Consider the following 19,396-nt stretch of genomic DNA (forward strand, 5'->3'; position numbering starts at 1 on the left):
ACAAAATTGGACCACATCAAACTAAAAAGTTTTTGCACAGCAAAGGAAATCATCAACAAAATGAAAGGACAACCCACTGAAGAGAATATATTTGCCGATACAACTGATAAGGGGTTAATTTCCAAAATTTATAAAAAAACTTTAAACCCAACACCAAAATAAAAAATCCAATTAAAAAAATTGGCAAAGGACCTGAATAGACACTTCTCCAAAGAGGGCATACAGATGGCCAATAGGCATATGAAAAGATGCCCATCATCACTAATCATCAGAGAAATGCAAATTAAAACCACAATGAGATATCACCTCACACCTCTCAGAATGTCTATCATCAATAAATCAACAAGTGTTCGTGACGATGTGGAGAAAAGGGAATCCTTGTGTACTGTTCCTGAGAATGCAGACTAGTGCAGCCACTGTGGAATGCAGTACGGATTTACCTCAAAAAATTAAAAATGGATCTGCCTCATGACCCAGTGATTCCGCTTCTGGGAATTTATCTAAACAAACCTGAAACACTGATTCAAAAGAATATATGCACGGGGATGTGTGGGAGGTGGGGGTGGCTGGGGTAGGGGAAAGTTGTGGCAGGCAAATGGAGACAGATGTATTTGAGCAATTAAAAGAAAAAGAATATATGCACCCCTATGTTCATTGCAGCATTGTTTCCAATAGCCAAGATTTGAAAGCAGCCCAAGTGGCCATCAATAGATGTGTGGAAAAAAACAACTATGGTGCATTTATAGAATGGAATTCTACTCGCGGTAAAAAGGAAGAAAATCTGCGTAGATGGACCTGGAGAACATTATGCTAAGTGAAATAAACCAGTAAGAGAAAGACAAATACCATATGATTTCACCCATTATGTGTAAGCTAATGAACGAACTGAACTAACAAGCAAAATATAGATACACTCATAGATACAGAGCAGGCTGACAGCTCTGGGGGTGGGAGTGGGGGTTGGGGGTTGGAGGGACCCAGTAAAAAAGGAAAAGGAAGAAAAAAACTCCTGTTTGTACAACAGTGTGGTGATTGCAGGGTCCGGGTTGAAAGTGAAGATATAAGGGGGATAAACGGTAATGGAAAAATACAACTAAAAAAACCAAAATACAATAAAATAAATCACCCCAGTTGTGAATTCTTTTTATTCCCTTTATACCCACAAGAACGCGCTCAGGAAAAACGTTAGGATTCTTTCTGGTCCTCTGAAAACTGTGTTTCTGATGCAACCGCTCAGTAAAAAAACACAATCCCAAATTTAAAACCCAAAGAACGGAGCAGCGGGGCTGGCGCCATCCTCTCAAGACCAGTGGGCCGTTTCCCAGCCACACCCCTGCGGACGGCTGAGCCTTCTTCCTTGGGCTGTTCCCGAAGATAAATAAATCACTCCGTGTTTTTCCCAGACCTGAAATTAGCGGTGACTCAGAGCACTCAGTACGGCCTCAGTCGCCTCGGGAAGGAGAAAAAATGTGCAGATTTTTCCCCTCACGCAAAGGCCAGATTTGCCCGGCTGGGCCAATCAGGGGAGGTTGGCGGGAATCACACCAAAGTAGGTAAAAAAATGTGGGATTGCGTCCCCATCAGCTACTGCCTGTGCTCTCGCAGGTCCTCATCTCAACTCCCAGGCCGCGGCCCCTCCCACCGTCTCTCCCCTACCTCTCCCTCTCTTCCCCTCCCACTCCCACTCAACCCCTCCAGACCCCGCCCCTTAGCGGCGACGCACACCTGGACAGGTAGCTACTTCCTTGTAAGGCTAACGGCTTCGCAGTGGGAGGGGCGCCACGTGGCCCCGCCTCTTAGGGGGTAGCTGGGTCACCCACTCAGCGTCATCTTTTGCCTTCCCCTAGCCCGCAGGTGCCAGTCCAAACTCCGCTTCCTCTACCCTTGCACAAGACAGCGAGGACCCACTCCTCACTCCCATTAGACCCGAACTGGTGAGAGGGTATTCCAGTCCCTAGAAGGTGAGGAAGTCGCTCCGCCCGCGGGTGCCTCAGAGAGCCGCCTGGGAGGGGCGTTACTAGCCCAATCCGTTGCGGAGCAACGGCGGACGGCGCGTGACGTGCGCATAGCCGTGTTTGGGCCCGAGGCGCGCGTCCGCGCGCCCGTCCCTTAGCAGGCTCGCTCTCCTCGTTGCCTCCTTGTTCTGTCGCTCTGTCCAGCTATCCTGAGGAGGACGTTCAGCAGACTCGGCATCCGCCGACTCCCTCGCCCGCGTCCTTGCTACTGCCGCGGCGAAGATGGTGAGTGGGAGAGAGGGCGAGGCGGGAGCCGACGCCGCTGGGGCAGCGGGGTTCTGGGGCGCTGCGGGGGGGTCTCCGAGGGGCGAGCGCCATCTCCCCGCCCAGGAGGGACCCGGCCCCCGGTGCTGTCTCCCGACAGGGGAGGGTTTCCGGCGTCTGCCGCTCGTGGACCCGCTGAGACTCTCGTTTTGGGGCGGCTCCCAAGCCGCTGCGTCGGTCGCAACTGCTGCTTGACTGTCGCCCCAGATCGTCGCCTCAGTGGTTCCTTCTGCCCCTGCCTTCGTACTATAAGATGGGTTTGAGCCCCTCCTCCCCTCGGTGAAATCGATGGGGTGCAGGGCGTCAAAACCCTGCTTGGGCCTTGTTGGGGCTCGTTTCCCCAAAGCCCGGCACAGACGGCCAGTGAGTCCTGCGTGTTTCGCCCGTGAGGTCTGTCCATCTCAATGAGGAAAATAAGGCCTTTATTGAACAACCCTAGAGGGCGAAATGATCACTACGAGCATGACCCTGGCATGATTAAGAACGGGTGGCCTTGCAGCCGCTTTGTTTGTCGTATCTGGCAATCAGCTTCCAGCAGCACTCTCGTCGTCGTCGTGCTTGTCAAGCTTGGCAGTGTCTCTTTTAACCCTCGCCTCCTCGATGTCTCATGTGTAATTAGAAATTTTCTTTTACCTGTAAACAGTTTGGCTGTGCCAGAACTTAGCATGCAAGGTGTGGGCACGAAGCTGGGATGCCAATAAAAACAAATGAAAAAACTTTTTTTAAAAGTCTGTTAAATTATCCAAGTCTCTAAAAAGTAAACATGCTCAGTATATGCTAGGTGATGGATACTTTGCTTAATTTACATATTTTTCCCTCTGCGCTGTAATTCCAGTTTTCTGTAAAACATTTTCTCAACCGGACGATCAAGTAGAACATTTTGTCAAGTAGAACCTTTGCACACATTATTACCATTTTTGGTCAATGATTTGCAGGCAAAAGCTCACCAGACTTTGCTATAAATATTACACTGTTTTTACATCTGTCTGCCTGGAAGCAGTTGGTACCAGAGTATCTACATACAAAATGTTTTCACTGAATAACAATTTTCGTGTTCTTACGGTATTGCAGACTGTCTCATTAGTGGAAGAAAGTGAGATTAATCAGTAGTTTCTTCAGGACTGGGGATATATAATTGAAATTTGATATTGTTGAGTTTCTGGTTCTTTGGTTTAATTCTGTACGCTACCAAGAGGATCAGTATTTTAAGACTTTTTAATCTCTTTAAGATTATAAAAAAATGTACTACTTCATACTGACTTTTAATCTAAGAGTTTTGAGTTCTAATAAATGTGAGGCTATTAGCTCTAATGAAAGTACTTTGGACCCTGCTTTAGGATCCTCTGATTTGATACTTTTTTTTTGAGTTGCTAGACTGCAAACTTTATTTTCTGTTTGAAAATAGGACCAAGAATTTTAACTTTAGTTAAATGCTTAGTTAAACTTTAGTTAAAGCTTTACTTCCATATTCCTATAGCTTTACTTCCATATTCCTATAATTCAGACAAAGTGAAGAATTTTATTTACTCGTTCTTGGGGAAAGAAGAGAAATAAAAATCAAGATGGGGGATTCCAAATACATTTCAAACTTGGTGGAGAAAGGTCAAGAAGACCTTATAAGCTAGTCTTGTTTGGATGTTTGCAAAGAAATTTCAGAATATAGACCGACCATTTCTAAGGTTACACTTGCATTTAGCCTCATGGGAACAGAGCATTATTCAGGCCAGCTGTTAGAGAATATTGTGAAGATGGAAAGTGCCTTTATTATCCCAGATTTAAGCATTTTACTTCTGTACTTAAAACTGTTTAATCTGTTGGATAGATGTTTGATTCATTTTTTAAAAATATTTTTAGGTTAAATTTTAACTGCTGATGGTTTTGCTCTACATTAACAAAAACGCTTCCTGATACTCACCACGTCTTCTAGGAACACTTTGGAATAAAGCAATTTGAAACCAACTCAGAAGATTACCCATGGCACTTTAAGATAAGATTTCATGTTTTCAAAGTCTCACTTTGCCAATAAAAGTGCCAGGAAAGAAAAAACAAAACGCCCTGCCCTCCACAGGAACCACATCTACACATCCCAAACAAAAGAGTGATGTATGTGTGCTGGGTGTGCAAGTTTCCTCAGACAAATACTGTTTACTTGCCCACCCACCAAATTCTTTACATTATCTGCTCGGTAGTTCTTGTGTTGGATATGGATTGAGACATGACATAGACTTGCCTAGCTCCTTTGTAACTGATAGTATGTGCATTTGCAGTATAGCTCTATTGCTTTCTGGGAAGTAGGAGTGTAGTGTTGCCCTTGAAACAGAGTAAAGGTCTGCATGATAATCTAACCCTTAACTTTACCCTAATCAGAATGCTACTCTAACAAACTGAGCTAATTGGCTCAGACTGAATTACAAGTGTATTCTACCACTTGATGATTAGCAAAAACACTTTTACTTATAACAACCTAGTGGAATAGGTTGGGCATGTGTTTGTGTGCCTATTTAACATGTCAGAAAATAGACCAAAGGATTGACTTGTGACCTTTTCTGACTCCACATCAAGTTTTAAAATAATTTAAAAACTTATTTAGAAACATTTTAAACAGAACTACACAGAATAACAGGTTCCTTTGCACAAAAAAAGGTTAACTTTTTGCCATATTTCAGGTTATGTTACCATTACATCTAAGTATGCAACTTCCTTATCCCAGTCACTTCCCTCCCCGGAGATGGCCAGCCACTCCAGTTCAAAGACATAATGTACCAGCCAATTAAGGAAATGATTTTTTTTAGGCTATTGCAGTTGAGAAAGCATCAATTAATGAGGAACATATGAAAAAAAAGAAAGAAAGAAAAAAAAGGACGGGGACATGGGGCAGGTAAGCCAGGGAGTCTTAAGGATACACAGGAATGGGTTTTTATCTCCTAATGAGCCAGGGCAGAATCCTTTTGTTACCTGTTCTGCAGAACACAAAATTAAGGGGGAGGGGGGTTTGGATTTCTGAACTGGCACTGCTTTCCAGGAGCACAGGGCTCAGATAAAATTCAGCATGCTCACCTGAAATTAGTGTATTTCATTCTCACTGATATTTTCATACTTTTATCTGTGCATATATGCATCTGCAGTAATATATACTCTATTGCCTTGATGTATTTTTAAATTTTATATGAATGTTATGCTTTGTGTATCTTTTTGCAACTTGGTGGGTTTTGAGGGGGTGATTTTTAGTTTTAGTTGTTACTCTGCTTATTTTAACTGCTGAATACTTTCCATTTAATGACTATATTAAGTTTATTCATTCCCCTAAAAAAAGTCTGCCCAACTTTTTGCCCTTTTATCTTTTTTTTGTCTACTTAAGCTGTTTTGCAATAGATGGTTTCTATTACACATGTGTATACTTGTATATGTAATAGTAATAAACGCATTTTTATATATTACTATATATTGCTTTTTCTAGCCCTAGTGAGTGTCTTCTTAGTGTATATCTAGAAATGGAAGTCCTGGTTTGGAGACCATGCATATGTATTTTTTATTTTATTGGGTTGGCCAAAAAGTTCGTTTGTTTTTTTTTCATAAGATGGTTCTAGTAGCACTTAGTTGTCTTTAACTTCATTCGAAACAATTTTGTTCGATTGTGTTTTGACAATGGGCATATCAGCATGCATTTTAAAAAAACGTAATCAAAATTGGTGAATTTCTGTGCACCCATTTTAATATTGAAGATGGAAGAAAATATGCAACATTTTCAGCATATTATGCTTTTTTATCTCAAGAAAGGAAAAAATACAAATACAAATAAATACACGTTGCAACTGAAATGCAAATAAAGATGTGTGCAATGTATAGAGAAGGTGTTGTGACTGACTGAACATGTTAAAAGTGGTTTAAGAAGTTTCGTGCTAGACATTTCTCACTGGATGATGTTCCATGGTTGAAGCTGATAGCAGTAAAATCAAGGCATTAATTAAGACAATCAATGTCCTACCACATGGGAGATAGCTGACATACTCAATATCCAAATCAATAAAGTTATTGGTAAAAGTGAAAAATGTTTCTTTTATTTTACGGAAAAAAACATACAGACTTTCTGGCCAACCTACAACTAGTGGTGGTTCTAGTTTTCATCCATCCATCCCGTCATCTACATTTAGGAGCCTGTTTCTCCATTTCTTTTCAATTTGTTATTAGGAGACTTAAAACTTTTGCCAATCTGATGGGTATGAAATATTTTCTCATTCTTTAATTTGCATTTCTTTGATTAGTACTAGTCGAGTATCTTTTCACATGTTTATTGAAGTGTATGTTTTTACATGCATGTACATTCAGTGAATTTGACATTGTGTAAATATTTTATTCATCATGTCTTCATCTAAGCTAATTTGTGGAGCTATCAAGTAAATCCAGAGTTAAAAGAAAATCAACAAGAACGTGATTGTCAAACCCAGAATTGCGTTCAGAGGACTAATTCTCCTCTCTTTTGGCACCTAGTTTCTTTTTAAGCCTCTCAAGCTGCTAAGTAAGGTAGGTTCAGTACTCTCTCTTAATTCTAGACACGTGGTAGTGGTAGAATGCTGAATAATCTAGGGGATAGAGTTCCATTTTTGCCAAGGGCCCTGGATGTTAACATACTTTACATTATACTTAACCTTACTTCATCTAGGCAGTTCATCTAGCTAAAGTGTTAAAACACACACACAAGCTATATAGAGTACTCTGCACTTTTTGCTCAGTTTTACTGTGAACTTAAAAGGTCTCTGAAAAATAGCCTATTAATAACAACAACAGAAAAAACTTAAAACAAAACTAATAACTGTGACTATATTTTAGAAATAGAATCAGTTTAAATCAAAATAGCATTTAACTTTAATATACAAGAAGACTCTAAACATTTGGGTTTTTATAATTATATTTTCTTTCATTAATTAAGATACTTTGAGATGAACACCATATTTGAAATTTGGAAAAAATCTTGAAACTTTTGAAAAACTGGATTTAAAAAAAATTTATTTTTAGCGAGAGAGGAATGGAGAGGGAGAGAATCATTGATGTGTGAGAGATAACATTGATCAGTTACCTCTTATACACCCCCAACTGGGGACCTGGCCCACACCTCAAGCATGCTCCCTATCTGGGAATGGAACAGGCAGCCCTTTGGTTCATAGGCCAGCACTTAATCCACTGAACCACACCAGCCAGGACAAAAAAAAAAGAATTGGATTTAACATACAGAGCAATTCTCTAGTCTCAGAAAAACTAGGCCTAGTCTTTTTAGTGCACAGGCATATCTTGTTTTATTGTGCTTTGCTTTATTGCACCTCACATATGTTAAGCATTTTGCAAATTAAAGGCAAGGCCCTCCAGTATTGAAAAGATTATGGCTGGCTTTTTATTCAGTGGTCTGGAACCCAACTGTTTGCATATCTAAACCACGGAACATAATAAAGAAATAAGTAGAAGATTGTTACTGAAGTAACTTGAGCTTCCTTCCCTTGTAGCATAATATTCTTCTCTAGATTGTCCATGAAGATTTACACCTACCACTTCAGAAATACTTTAATATCAGCTTTTCTTCTGTCCCTGCCTTTTTGCCTTAATTAGAAATTATTTCACTTGAAATTGTGCTTCTGAAAGCTATCTCCTATTTATTGAAATTTTACATTGGGACAAGTATGGAAAACTGAACATCAGGTTGGCTTATGTTAGTAATGCTTTGAAAAACTTGTTACTTATCATTCATCATGGAATCTTCTGTGCAAGCACCCCCATAGAGTTGAGTAGTTTTTAATCTAGAGCGATTTTTAATTCTTGAAGATAAAGTCTCCTAGTTGTTGATGTTGTGATGTTTATGTGATTTGCTTTGGTATGTTAAAGTTTAAGAATCAATTTTTATGTAGATCTTTAAAAAACAATTAAGTAAAAATGCAATTAAAATTCTTAAAATTCACATTTTCATCTGTAGTTGAAGGTATGAAAAGCTTAAATTTTGGCTTTTTTTAACCTGGGAAGTTAGCATCAAAGAACTATGTTCTGTTGCAACAGAGGACAGGATGAGTATTTGAAAGGAAGACAACTTCAGTGGATACTATAGCAGGAAACCTACATTTAAAACTAATTTGTTGGTCCTGGCAGGGTGGGTCAGTTCGTTGGAGCATCATTTAGTATGCCAAAAGGTTGCATCCCTGGTCGGGGCACATACCTAGGTTGTAGGTTCCTTCCCTGGTTGGGGCGCTTAAGGCAAGCAACCAATTGATATCTCTTTCTCACGCTCTCTCACTCGCTCGCTCTCTCAAATCTCTCTCTCCTCCCCACTTCCTCTCTCTCTAAAATCAATAAACATATCCCTGGGTGAGAATTAAAAAAAAAAAACAATGAATTTGTTACTGCTTTTGTACTTTTGGATCATATCAAAGGTGTACTGTTTACTTCTTTCATCATTTTTGCTTTACTTTATAGGGTGTTACTCCCATTTGTCTTACTACAGAAAAGATTCATTTCCTACCCATGCTCCTACTTGGCTTGCTTTCAGAAAATCAACTTTAAATGTAATTAGTGTTTAAAGTGCTTTCACATGGCACATTTTTGTTGGTGATGATGTTTTCATGTAATATTAGAGATAAAACTAAAGCATAGGCAAATACGAGTAAGACTCCTTCAACATGCTAGGGTTTCAGTAGTTTGAGAATTTCTCAGGGTTCCAGATCTTAAGTGATTGACTTAAAAGATTGCCCCCAGCAAGGTGAAGGAATCTTTTCACCAGTGTTGTTGAATAGAAATAAAATATGAGTTACATATGTACTTTTAAAATAATTTATTAAATTTATTGGGGTGACATTGGTTAATAAAAGTACATCAGTTTCAAGTGTACAGTTCTATATCATCGGTATATACCATTGTGTGTTCACTACCCAACATATATATGTACTTTTAAATTTTTTAGTAGCCCAATTCAAAAAGTAAAAAGAAAGGTAAAATTTACTTAACTCATTATATGTGAAGTGTATCAACATTCAATTTATATAAAAATTAATGGGACATGTTACATTCTTTTTTTTTTTCAAACAAGTTGTTGAAATCAGTCTATATTTTACACCCACAACACATCAATTGAAATTCTCAGTATGCATTAGAAATATTTGATATGTATTTAGATTTAAATTTTACTGTTGAAAAAGTAAATTCACATACCTAAGTTGCTCTGGGCATACTTAAAAGTTTTCCAGTAGTGGGACTGACAATCAGTTTTAAAATTTAAATTAGTTAAAATAAAATACAATTAAACATACAGTTCTTCAGTCACGCTAGCCACATTTAATGAATTCATTAAACCACATGTAGTTAGTAACCACCTTAATGGACTAGCCTCAGACTTTGTTGATTGGCCTAATTGTAAGGGAAAGTTAGTATGGATATCAACCAACCAGGTGTTAATTCTCTGCATTTCTGCACGTGTCTAAGAAAAGGTGCTAAGATAGCATATGAATTCCTTTTATTGTATTCAATTAAGGTGTTTTGTGGAACTAGGCTGTTAGCACCTAAGAGAGGATTTATATATTTCAATAGCAAGATGCCTCTCTCTTAGTAGGCCTACAACCTAGGTTACTGAATAAACATGAATAGATTAATAAAAGGACATTTTTAACTATGACAGGGACAGGTTCCCCATAGGGGTGGATTACTTTAATTTTTATACTTTGTATTCCTACATACTTTTTTTAATGCAATGGAATTAGAGTTTTAACTGCTAAATTGAATAATCACTCCCCTTTGTATACTGCATTGCATTTTAGTTTGAGTCTTATGTGAAAATCCTTTGAGATAAATACCTTTAAAGTAATTCTGGAACACTGAAACTACTCAAAAATGTGATTTCCTTTCTTTTAAAAATTAAATTGAGTGGTATTTTATGCTCCTTAAGGCATCTTGAACCATCGAAAAGCACTTGAAAGAAAGACTGCTTAGATAACTTGTAAGTATTTACTATTTGTCAGGCACTGTGTTGCCTTATCTCATTTGGTCCTTATAGCAACCCAATGAAGTAGATATTGTTATTATTCCTGTTAAACTATACTAAGAAGTGGTTAAGAGGATAGGCTAAGTTGGGCTACCTAGGGTTTTTGAATCTTGACTCTGTCACTTACTAACTGTATAACCTTAGATATAGCATTGATTGTTCTTTGCCTCAATTTCATCATTCCTCCAAATGTGGAATGATAGTGGCACCTACCATCACAACAATTTGAGCGATCCATGTAACTAGTTTAAAGCAGTACCTGATACATAATAACATTAAACAACCTTGGATCCTAATTAGAATATCAGTCTTTTTTTCTTTATATTCTGATTACACAGGCGCATGCTTCAGTGATTATAGGTAAAATGAAATGGGTGGGAGGAGTGCATTAGAATATGTTTCCAATTTTTTAATTATTTCTTTAAAGTTATTTTACTTTGAATCATTTATTTATGACCAACTTTTTAATTTGATCTGTCAGTTGGCTTGATTCTTGATAAAAATACCTCTTGGTTGTTAAAGAGTTAAATAAAATTATATTTTTCCTGAAGTAATTAATGAAGAATCGAATACAGTTCTTCACTGCCTTCAGGGTTTAAAATAACAACCATTTATTCAGTAAATAGTTGAGAAATTTGATATGCCAAGGACTGATCCAGGTATTAGGGATACAGTACTGAAAAACAAAACAAAGGCCTTTCCTTGTGGAAATTATATTCTAATGTGGGGGGAAAGAGAAAAAAATGATGACATCATGTCAGATAATCAGAAGTGTTATGAATGAAATAGGGTAATCAGTAGGGAGTACTAGAAGGGTTGGCTACTTTTAGCTAGGTTGTTAAGAAAGTCCTCTTAGGAGGTGACATAAGAGCTAAAAACATTTCAGGCAGAAGGAACTCTTGAGAGGAGAATGAGCTTGACATGCCAGAGACAAAAAAGATTTGTGTAGCTAGAATTCACTGAAAAGAGGGGAGAGAAGTAGGAAATGGATTGTAGGCAAGAGCTAGAACGGGAAGAAACTTTAGGCCAAAGTGAGGAATTAGAATTTTATTCTGACTACCACAGGAAGCCACAGGGTTTGCGGTGGTGGGGGTGGGGAGGGTTAAGTAGTGGGATGGGATGGGATTTATCCCTGTGGTTCACAAATGGAGAAGTACAAACAGGGACCGAAGACTATTGTTGCTTGAGAGACTATTGTTGTTATTCAGGTGATTGAGAGACTATTGCTGTTATTCAGGTGATTGATTCTCTAGTAACTTGGAGTAGGATTGTTAATGGAGAAATAATTAGATATACAGTTGACCCTTGAACAACACAGGGTTAAAGGCCCTTGTAAAATTAGATTGTGGTGATGGATGTACATTACAACTTTGTGAATATTCTAAAACCCACTGAGTTTACACTTTTAAATTGATGAATTTTATGATGTTAACTGTAGATAGTTAATGTATGTACAGATAATGTATGTACTATAATGTAAGTACAGTTAATTAACTGTAAAAACTACTTAAATTGCTTAATATCCTGCATGTACAGTGATGATATTAAATTATCCTCCTGTTAAATTTAAATACAGTATTTTAAGTAATGCTGTCATCTTTGTGCATAAATCTTTACCTGCATTTGCAGTATTCAAAATAGAAAAGTTTATGTATATATATTTTTAATTTTTTAAATAATTTTTATTCCAATTTCTAATTTTAAAAATGTGTTCATCACAGGAAACTTTAAAAATACAGAAAACTACAGAGAAGATAAAAGTCACTTATATTCCTACTGTTAGAGATAAAATTTCTTTTCCATAGATTATTTTACATAGTTGAAATTACACAGTATGTAAAACTTTATAACCAGCTTCTTTTTTCACTTAAATCATAAATATTTCCCTGTGTCATTAAAAACTTTCTGTAAACAGGATTTTAATGGATATATCAGAAACTATCCAGTGGATATACAATAATTTTCTTGGAGATTCTCTTTTTATTTATTTGGGTTGTCTGATGTTTAGTATTATGAAGATTATTTCCTCAGAAAAATTCCTTGAAGTGGATTTCCTGAGTTAAAGAGTCAGGGGTTTGGGTTATTTTAAGGCTCTTGATATATAAATGGCCAGATTGCTTTCTGAAAGGTATGAGTGAATAATACAATTGCCTGTGGTGGAAGATGAATCTGGAAAAGTAGGTTAGTTTGGATGATAAAGGTTTTTTATGCTCTGCTAATAAATATGGACTTTATCTTTTAGGTGCTTGGGAATTGGTGACGATTTTTAGTCTTGGGAGTGTTAGGAGATTTTTAAGAGGAGATAAGAAGATTTGGATTTGAAATCTACTTTTAAGGAGGAATTAATAGGGCTTAGAAACTGAATGTGGCCATGAACAGCGGTAGGTCAGTTAACCAAGAACATCATGTCTGTTTTCCTATCTTAGGTTCAATGACATGTCAGTTAATCATGCAGAGCAAAGCCAAATTATTAAACCAAGGAGAAATCTTTTACCTTTAGCTCAGTGCTTTTCAACCAGTGTGCTGCAGAATTTTTAAAAGATGCACTACCTGACTATTTAGTCAGGGGCACTGACTTTCTTTCCTTTACATTGTCAAATTAAAAAAATGACAACAGCCAACATAACAATAGCCATCTGGTATGAATGAATCGAAATTATACCTATTTTTTTGTCAGATTGGCAAAAATAATTTTGGTATTTTGCAGAATTTTAGTATTAGTTTATGTATGCTATGAGATGAAAAAGTTGAAAATCGTGGCTTTAGTTTACTGTGTTTCAAAATGGTCTTAAAGGAGGACAGAATATTTTTATACTGTTGCTCTTGAAATAAAGACTAGAAGTAATGTATAATTTTTCCATAAAGAATACTTTACATAAAGTAATATTTGCCATTTTTTAAATTTTAAATTTATTGAGGTTCCTTTGGTTAATAAGTTTCAGGTGTACACTTCTATAAGTACATCATTGGTATATTGCATTGTTTGATGACCATCCAGAGTCTAGTCTCCTTCTATTACCATGTATTCGACCCCCTTTACCCTCTTTATACTCTCCCACTTCCCTTCCTCTCTGGTAACTACCATACTGTTGTCTTTGTGTATGAGTTTATTTGTTCAATTGTTGCTTTTTATTTTATATCTCACATATGAGAGAAATCATATGATTCTTGTTTTTCTTTTCCTGACTTACTTCACTTAGCATGATACTCCCAGGATCCATCCATGTTGTCACAAATGATAACCCTTTTTAAAGCCTGAGTAGTATTATATGTATTGGGTTGGCCAAAAAGTCTGTTTAGTTTTTTTCCATAAAATAAAAAACACAGTTTTTATTTTCACCAATAACTATATTGATGTGGATATTTTGAGTATGTCAGCTATCTCCCACATGGTAGGACATTGATTGTTCTTAATTAATGTCTTAATTTGATCACTATCAACTTCAGTTGGTCTACCCAACCATCGAGAATGTCCAGCACAAAATGTCGCAAACCACTTTTCACATCTTCAATCAGTCGCACACGTTTCCCATATGCTTTACAAATCTTTTTTTTTTTGCATTTCAATTGCATTTTTCCTTTCTTGAAATAAAAGCATCATATGCTGAAAATGTAATGTATGTACAGATAATGTATGTACTCTAATGTAAGTACAGTTAATGAACTGTAAAAGATGGGTTTCTTCCATCTTCAGTGTTAAAATGGCTACACAAAAATTCATCAGTATTGACTTTTTAAAAAATATATTTTATTATGCTATTACAGTTGTCCCAATTTATCCCACTTTGCCCTCCCCCACCCGGCACCCCCATTCCCTCCAGCAACCCCCCTGCCCTTAGTTCATGTCATGCATATAAGTTCTTCAGTTTCTCCATTACCTATACTGTTCTTAACATTTCACTGTCTATTTTGTACCCACTAATTTGTGCTTCTTAATCCCTGCACCTTTCCTCCCATTCTTCCTCTTCCCCCTTCCAACTGAAACCCCTCCAAATGATCTCCATATCTATGAGTCTGTTCTGTTCTGCTTGTTTGCTTAATTTGTTATTTGGATTCAGTTATTGATAGTTGTGAATTTATTACCATTTTAATGTTCATCATTTTGTTCTTCCTTTTCTTATATGAGTCCCTTTAGCATTTGAAATAATAATGGCTTGGTGATGATGAACTCCTTTAGTTTTACCTTGTCTGAGAAGCGTTTATCTGCCCTTACATTCTAAATGATAGCTTTTCTGGATAGAGGAATCTAGGTTATAGGTCCTTGCTTTTCATCACTTTGAATACTTCTTGCCAGTCCCTTCTAGCCTGCAAAGTTTATTTTTAGTAATCAGCTGACAGTCTTATGGGAAATCCTTTGGAGGTAACTATCTGCTTTTCTCTTGCTGCTTTTAAGATTCTCTCTTTATCTTGAACCTTTGGCATTTTAATAATGGTATGTCTTGGTGTGGTCCTCTTTGGGTCCATCTTGTTTGGGACTCTGTGCTTCCTGGAATTATATGTCTATTTCCTTCCTTTAATTAGGGAAGTTTTCTTTCATTATCTTTCAAATAAATTTTCAATTTCTTGTTCTTCCTCTTCTCCTTATGGCACCCCTATAATTCGGATGTTGGTACGCTTAAAGATGTCCCAGAGGTTCCTAAGCCTATCCTCATTTTTTAAAAATCTTTTTTCATCCTGCTGTTCTGATTGACTGTTTTTTCCTTCCTTGTGTTTTAAATTGTTGATTTGATTCTCAGCTTTATCCGCTCCACTGTTGGTTCCCTGTAAATTTTTCTTTTATTTCATTTAATGCAACCTTCATTTCTGCCTGGGTCTTTTTTGTGGCATTTGAAGTACCCAGTGAGTGCCTGGAGCACCCAGATAACCAGTGTTTTGAACTGTGCATCTGATAGGTTGCTTATTTTCATTTCATTTAGTTCTTTTTCCTGAGTTTTGTTCTGTTCTTTCATTTGGGCCATGTTTCTTTGTCTCCTCATTTTGGCAGCCTTCCTATGTTTCTGTGTATTAGGTAGAGCTGCTTTGACTCCCTGCCTTAGTTGTGTGGCCTCTTGTAGAAAATCACACCTGTTAAATTGTACAGTGATGGGTTGTAAGTAATTACCGGGGTGGGGCAACCCATGTTACCACTCTGTTGCTGTGTTAAGGAGGGCTCGGAGAGGGGACCCTCCCCCACTACCTGGCCTCTGGAGCTTTGCCCAGGAGGAAGCTGTCTCCTTATATTTTACTTTCCCCTATATGCCACTGGTCTCCTTCTAATTGTTGCCCTCGTGCTGAATCCCAGAGCGGGCAAGGGGTCTGCATGAGTCTTAAGTCTGTTGGGGGCCCTTTAAGAGTAGTCTCTTGAGAAACTGGCAGTTTCTTCCTCCACCCCAACCCCCACTAGTTTTTACTGCCAGGAGTTATGGGGACTTACCTTTCTGGTGCTCGAACCCTGTGATGGGTGGTGGTCTGGACTGGGGCTGGGATCCCTTGGTCCCGAGGTATTCCTACCATTTTTTATCCATTTTATGTAGATTTGGGACCACCTGTTCCTGTGTCCATACCTCTCCACACATTTCAGTGCCTCTTTGCCTCTCCATGCTTCTCTGCATTTCTGTGCCTCCTACTGGTCTAGATAAATGTGGCTTCTTTAAGTCCTTGGTTGTCAGACTTCCACACAGCTTGATTTTCTGACACTTTTCGGTGATACTTGTTTTGTAGTCTAGTTGTATTTTTTGCTATTATGGTGCAGGGAGGTGAGGCATGTTTACCTCTGCCTCCATCTTGACCTTTTTTTTTTTTTGAATGCACGTTGATATGACATCTGTCACAGAGCTGTCACAGTACAGTCTAACAAAATTGTTTCAAATGAAGTTAAAGACAATTAAGCACTACTAGAGCCATTTTACAGACAAAACCAAATGAACTTTTTGGTTAACCCAATATGTTTTTTTTATCCAGTTACCAGTCAAGGACACTTAGGTTGTTTCTGTCTTTCTGTAAATGTTGGCATACTAAAAGTATACACAGTTGTATAATTACCACCATAATCAAAATATAGTATATTTCCTTCACTTCAAAAAAACTTCTGCATGTTAATTCCTGCTCCCACTTTCTATAACCACTGATAGGGTTTTTGTCCCTATAATCGGACCTTTGCAGGAATGTTATGTAAGTGGAATTGTCCAGTTAAACCCTTTGAATCTGGCTTTTTCACTTAGCAAAAGGCATTTATTTGTACATGAGCAGTTTGTTCCTTTCTATGGTGAGTAGTATTCCGTTCCCCAGTTGAGGGACCCCAGTTGAGGAACTGCAGTTATTGAACTTAATTCATTCTGGAAGGCTGTTGGAGAAGTGATTTGTTTGAAAACTGAATCTTTTTTTCCCATTAAAAATACAGGAATCAACCCTGGCTGGTATGGCTTAGTGTATTGAGTGCCAGCCTGAGCACCAAAAGGTTGCTGGTTCAATTCCCTCTCAGGGCACATGCCTGGGTTGCAGGCCAGGTGCCCAGTTGGGGGCAGGCAAATGATCAGTGTTTCTCTCTTTCTCCCTCCCTTCCCCTCTCTCTGAAAAAATTAATAAAATCTTAAAAAAAGAAAAAGAAATACAGACATCAGCATGAAAGGGTTGTCAGGCAGGAATCAACAACTGAGCCTTTTCTTCCGTGAACAACTTGGTCGAGAACCGAATTGCTTGAGATGGGAGACATTTCAGAACTGAGGTTTGAATATATTCTTTTATACATTTCCTGTCTTTCTGAAAAATGAAACAGAATATTGTAGAAAACTTTTCCCAATGTTGATAAATGTTTGAAACAGTCATTCTGTCTATCTTGTGTAAAACTAATAGATATATTCTTGTTAAATATCGCCCTTTTTATTTTTTGAACTGCACAGTCAAAAGGTTATTTAACAAGACTGTAGATTTCAGAAACTTTGAAATGTGTCCATGTGTTTTATGGGATGTTGATTTCTTAATGATGCTCTTTGCATATTGATTGCTATATACATTAATGACTTTTACCTAGCATTTGCCCTGAAATTAAGTGATGTTCACATATCAGACACACTTAAAAATAAAAAGTATGTGCTTGTGACTTTCAAAACCGAACATGAAGTAGAGAACTTGGATTTATTAAGTAAACGTTCACTGTGCAGCTTCACAATTCTGGATGCATCGGATATTGTGTCTATATGCTGGGTAGAAGGAATTGATAGAGATACTAAGAGTTAAGGTGATGTCTAATTATAGTTTTGATTTGCATTTCCCTGTGAGTATTGATGCTGAGCACCTTTTCATGTACCTGTTGGTCATCTATATGTCTTCTTTGGAAAAATGTGTATTCAAATCCTATTGGACTGTTTGTCTTGGTGTTGAGTTGTGTACATTATTTATATATTTTGGAAATTAACTCTTATCATATGTATAATTGGCAAACATTCTCCCATTAGGTGGGTTCTCTTTTCAGTTTGTTGATGGTTTCTTTTGCTGTGCAGAAACCTAATAATTTGATGCAGTCCATTTGTTTGTTTGTTTTTTTTTATTTCCCTGCCTAGGAAATAGATCAGCAAAAGTATTGCTCTGAGAGATGTTGGAGATTTTACTGCCTGTGTTTTCTTCCAGGATTTTTATGATTTCGATTCTTAACAGTTAAGTCTTCAGTCCATTTTGAGTTTATTCTTATGTATGGTGTAAGTTGGTGGTCTAGTTTGTTTGTTTCTTTCCTTTCTTTCTTTACTTCCTTTCCTTTCCTTTCCTTTCCTTTCCTTTCCTTTCCTTTCCTTTCCTTTCCTTTCCTTCCTTTTCCTTTTCCTTTTCCTTTTCCTTTTCCTTTTTCCCTCCTCTCCCCTCCCCTCCCCTCCCCTTCCCTTCCCTCTTTTCTCCTGTCCAATTTTCTCAGCACCATTTATTGAAGAGACCGTCTTTACTCCATTGTATGCTCTTGCCTCCTTTGTCAAATATTAACTGACCAAATAGGCATGTGTTTATTTTTGGGCTCTTTGTTGTGTTCCATTGATCTGTATGCCTGTTCTTATGCTAGTACCAAGCTGTTCTGATTATAGTGGCCTTGTAGTATAGTTTGATATCAGATGTTGATCTCTCCAACTTTGTTCTTCTTTCTCAAGATTGCTGGTTCCATATAAATTTTTGGAATATTGATTCTAGATCTGTGAAATACACCATTGGTATTTTAATAGGAATTTCATTGAATCTATAGATTGCTCTGGGCGGTATGGACACCTTAATGATGTTAATGCTTCCAATCCATGAACATGGTATATGTTTCCTCTTATTTGTATCTTTCTCAGTTTTTTTCATCAGTGTCCTATAATTTTCCAAATACAGGTCTTTTACCTCCTTGGTTGAATTTATTCCTAGTACCTTATTTTTTTGTGTGTTGCAATGGTAAGTGGGACTGCTTTCTTGGTTTCTCTTTCTGATAATTTGTTATCAGTGTATAGAAGTACCACCGATTTCTGAATATGAACTTTGTATCCTGCTATGTTGCCAAATTCATTTATTAGCTGTAGTAGCTTTATAGTGGAGTCACTCGGGTTTTCTATGTACAATATATTATCTGTGAATTATGACAGTTTTACTTCTTTCTCCCCAATTTGGATACTTTTTATTTCTTGTCTAATTGCTGTGGCTAGGACTTCCAGTATTGTGTTGAATAAGAGAGGTGAAAGTAGACACCCCCAACTTATATCTGATCTTAAGGGAAAGAGTTTTTGCCCGTTGAATATGATGTTGGCTGTGGGTTTGTCATATATGGCCTTTATTATATTAAGGTATTTTCCCTCTACTTTCACTTTGTTGAGAGTGTTTATCATAAATATATGCTGGATTTTATCAAATGCATTTTCCACATGTGTTGACTGATCACGTGGGTTTTATCCTTCATTTTGTTTATGTGGTGTATCGTGTCTGTTGACTTGCGGATATTATAGGAACCTTGCATCCCCAGAATAATTCCCACTTGATCATGGTATATGATCTTTTTGATGTATTGTTGGATCTGATTTGCTAATATTTTCTTGAGGATTTTATCATCTGCGTTCATAACGGATATTGGCTTATAATTTCATTGCTTTGTAGTGTTTTTATCTGGTTTTGAAATTAA

General features: G+C 37.4%; 1 protein-coding gene across 1 annotated transcript in view; it reads left to right on the top strand.

Annotated features, from left to right (window-relative positions):
* The first annotated feature begins 1,957 nt into the window (after positions 1–1,957).
* DSTN (destrin, actin depolymerizing factor) overlaps positions 1,958–19,396 on the top strand; it is a 36,293-nt gene continuing 18,854 nt past the window's right edge. Inside the window, exon 1 of the mRNA XM_054574085.1 lies at positions 1,958–2,240. Coding sequence (XP_054430060.1) covers positions 2,238–2,240 — 3 coding nt within the window. The 5' untranslated portion in view covers positions 1,958–2,237. The remainder of the gene's footprint in view (positions 2,241–19,396) is intronic.

The sequence above is a fragment of the Pteronotus mesoamericanus genome, unplaced genomic scaffold (assembly GCF_021234165.1).
Source record: "Pteronotus mesoamericanus isolate MK-2021 breed Mesoamerican mustached bat unplaced genomic scaffold, CSHL_Meso_final contig_25, whole genome shotgun sequence".
In the NCBI taxonomy this organism is placed as follows: domain Eukaryota; kingdom Metazoa; phylum Chordata; class Mammalia; order Chiroptera; family Mormoopidae; genus Pteronotus; species Pteronotus mesoamericanus.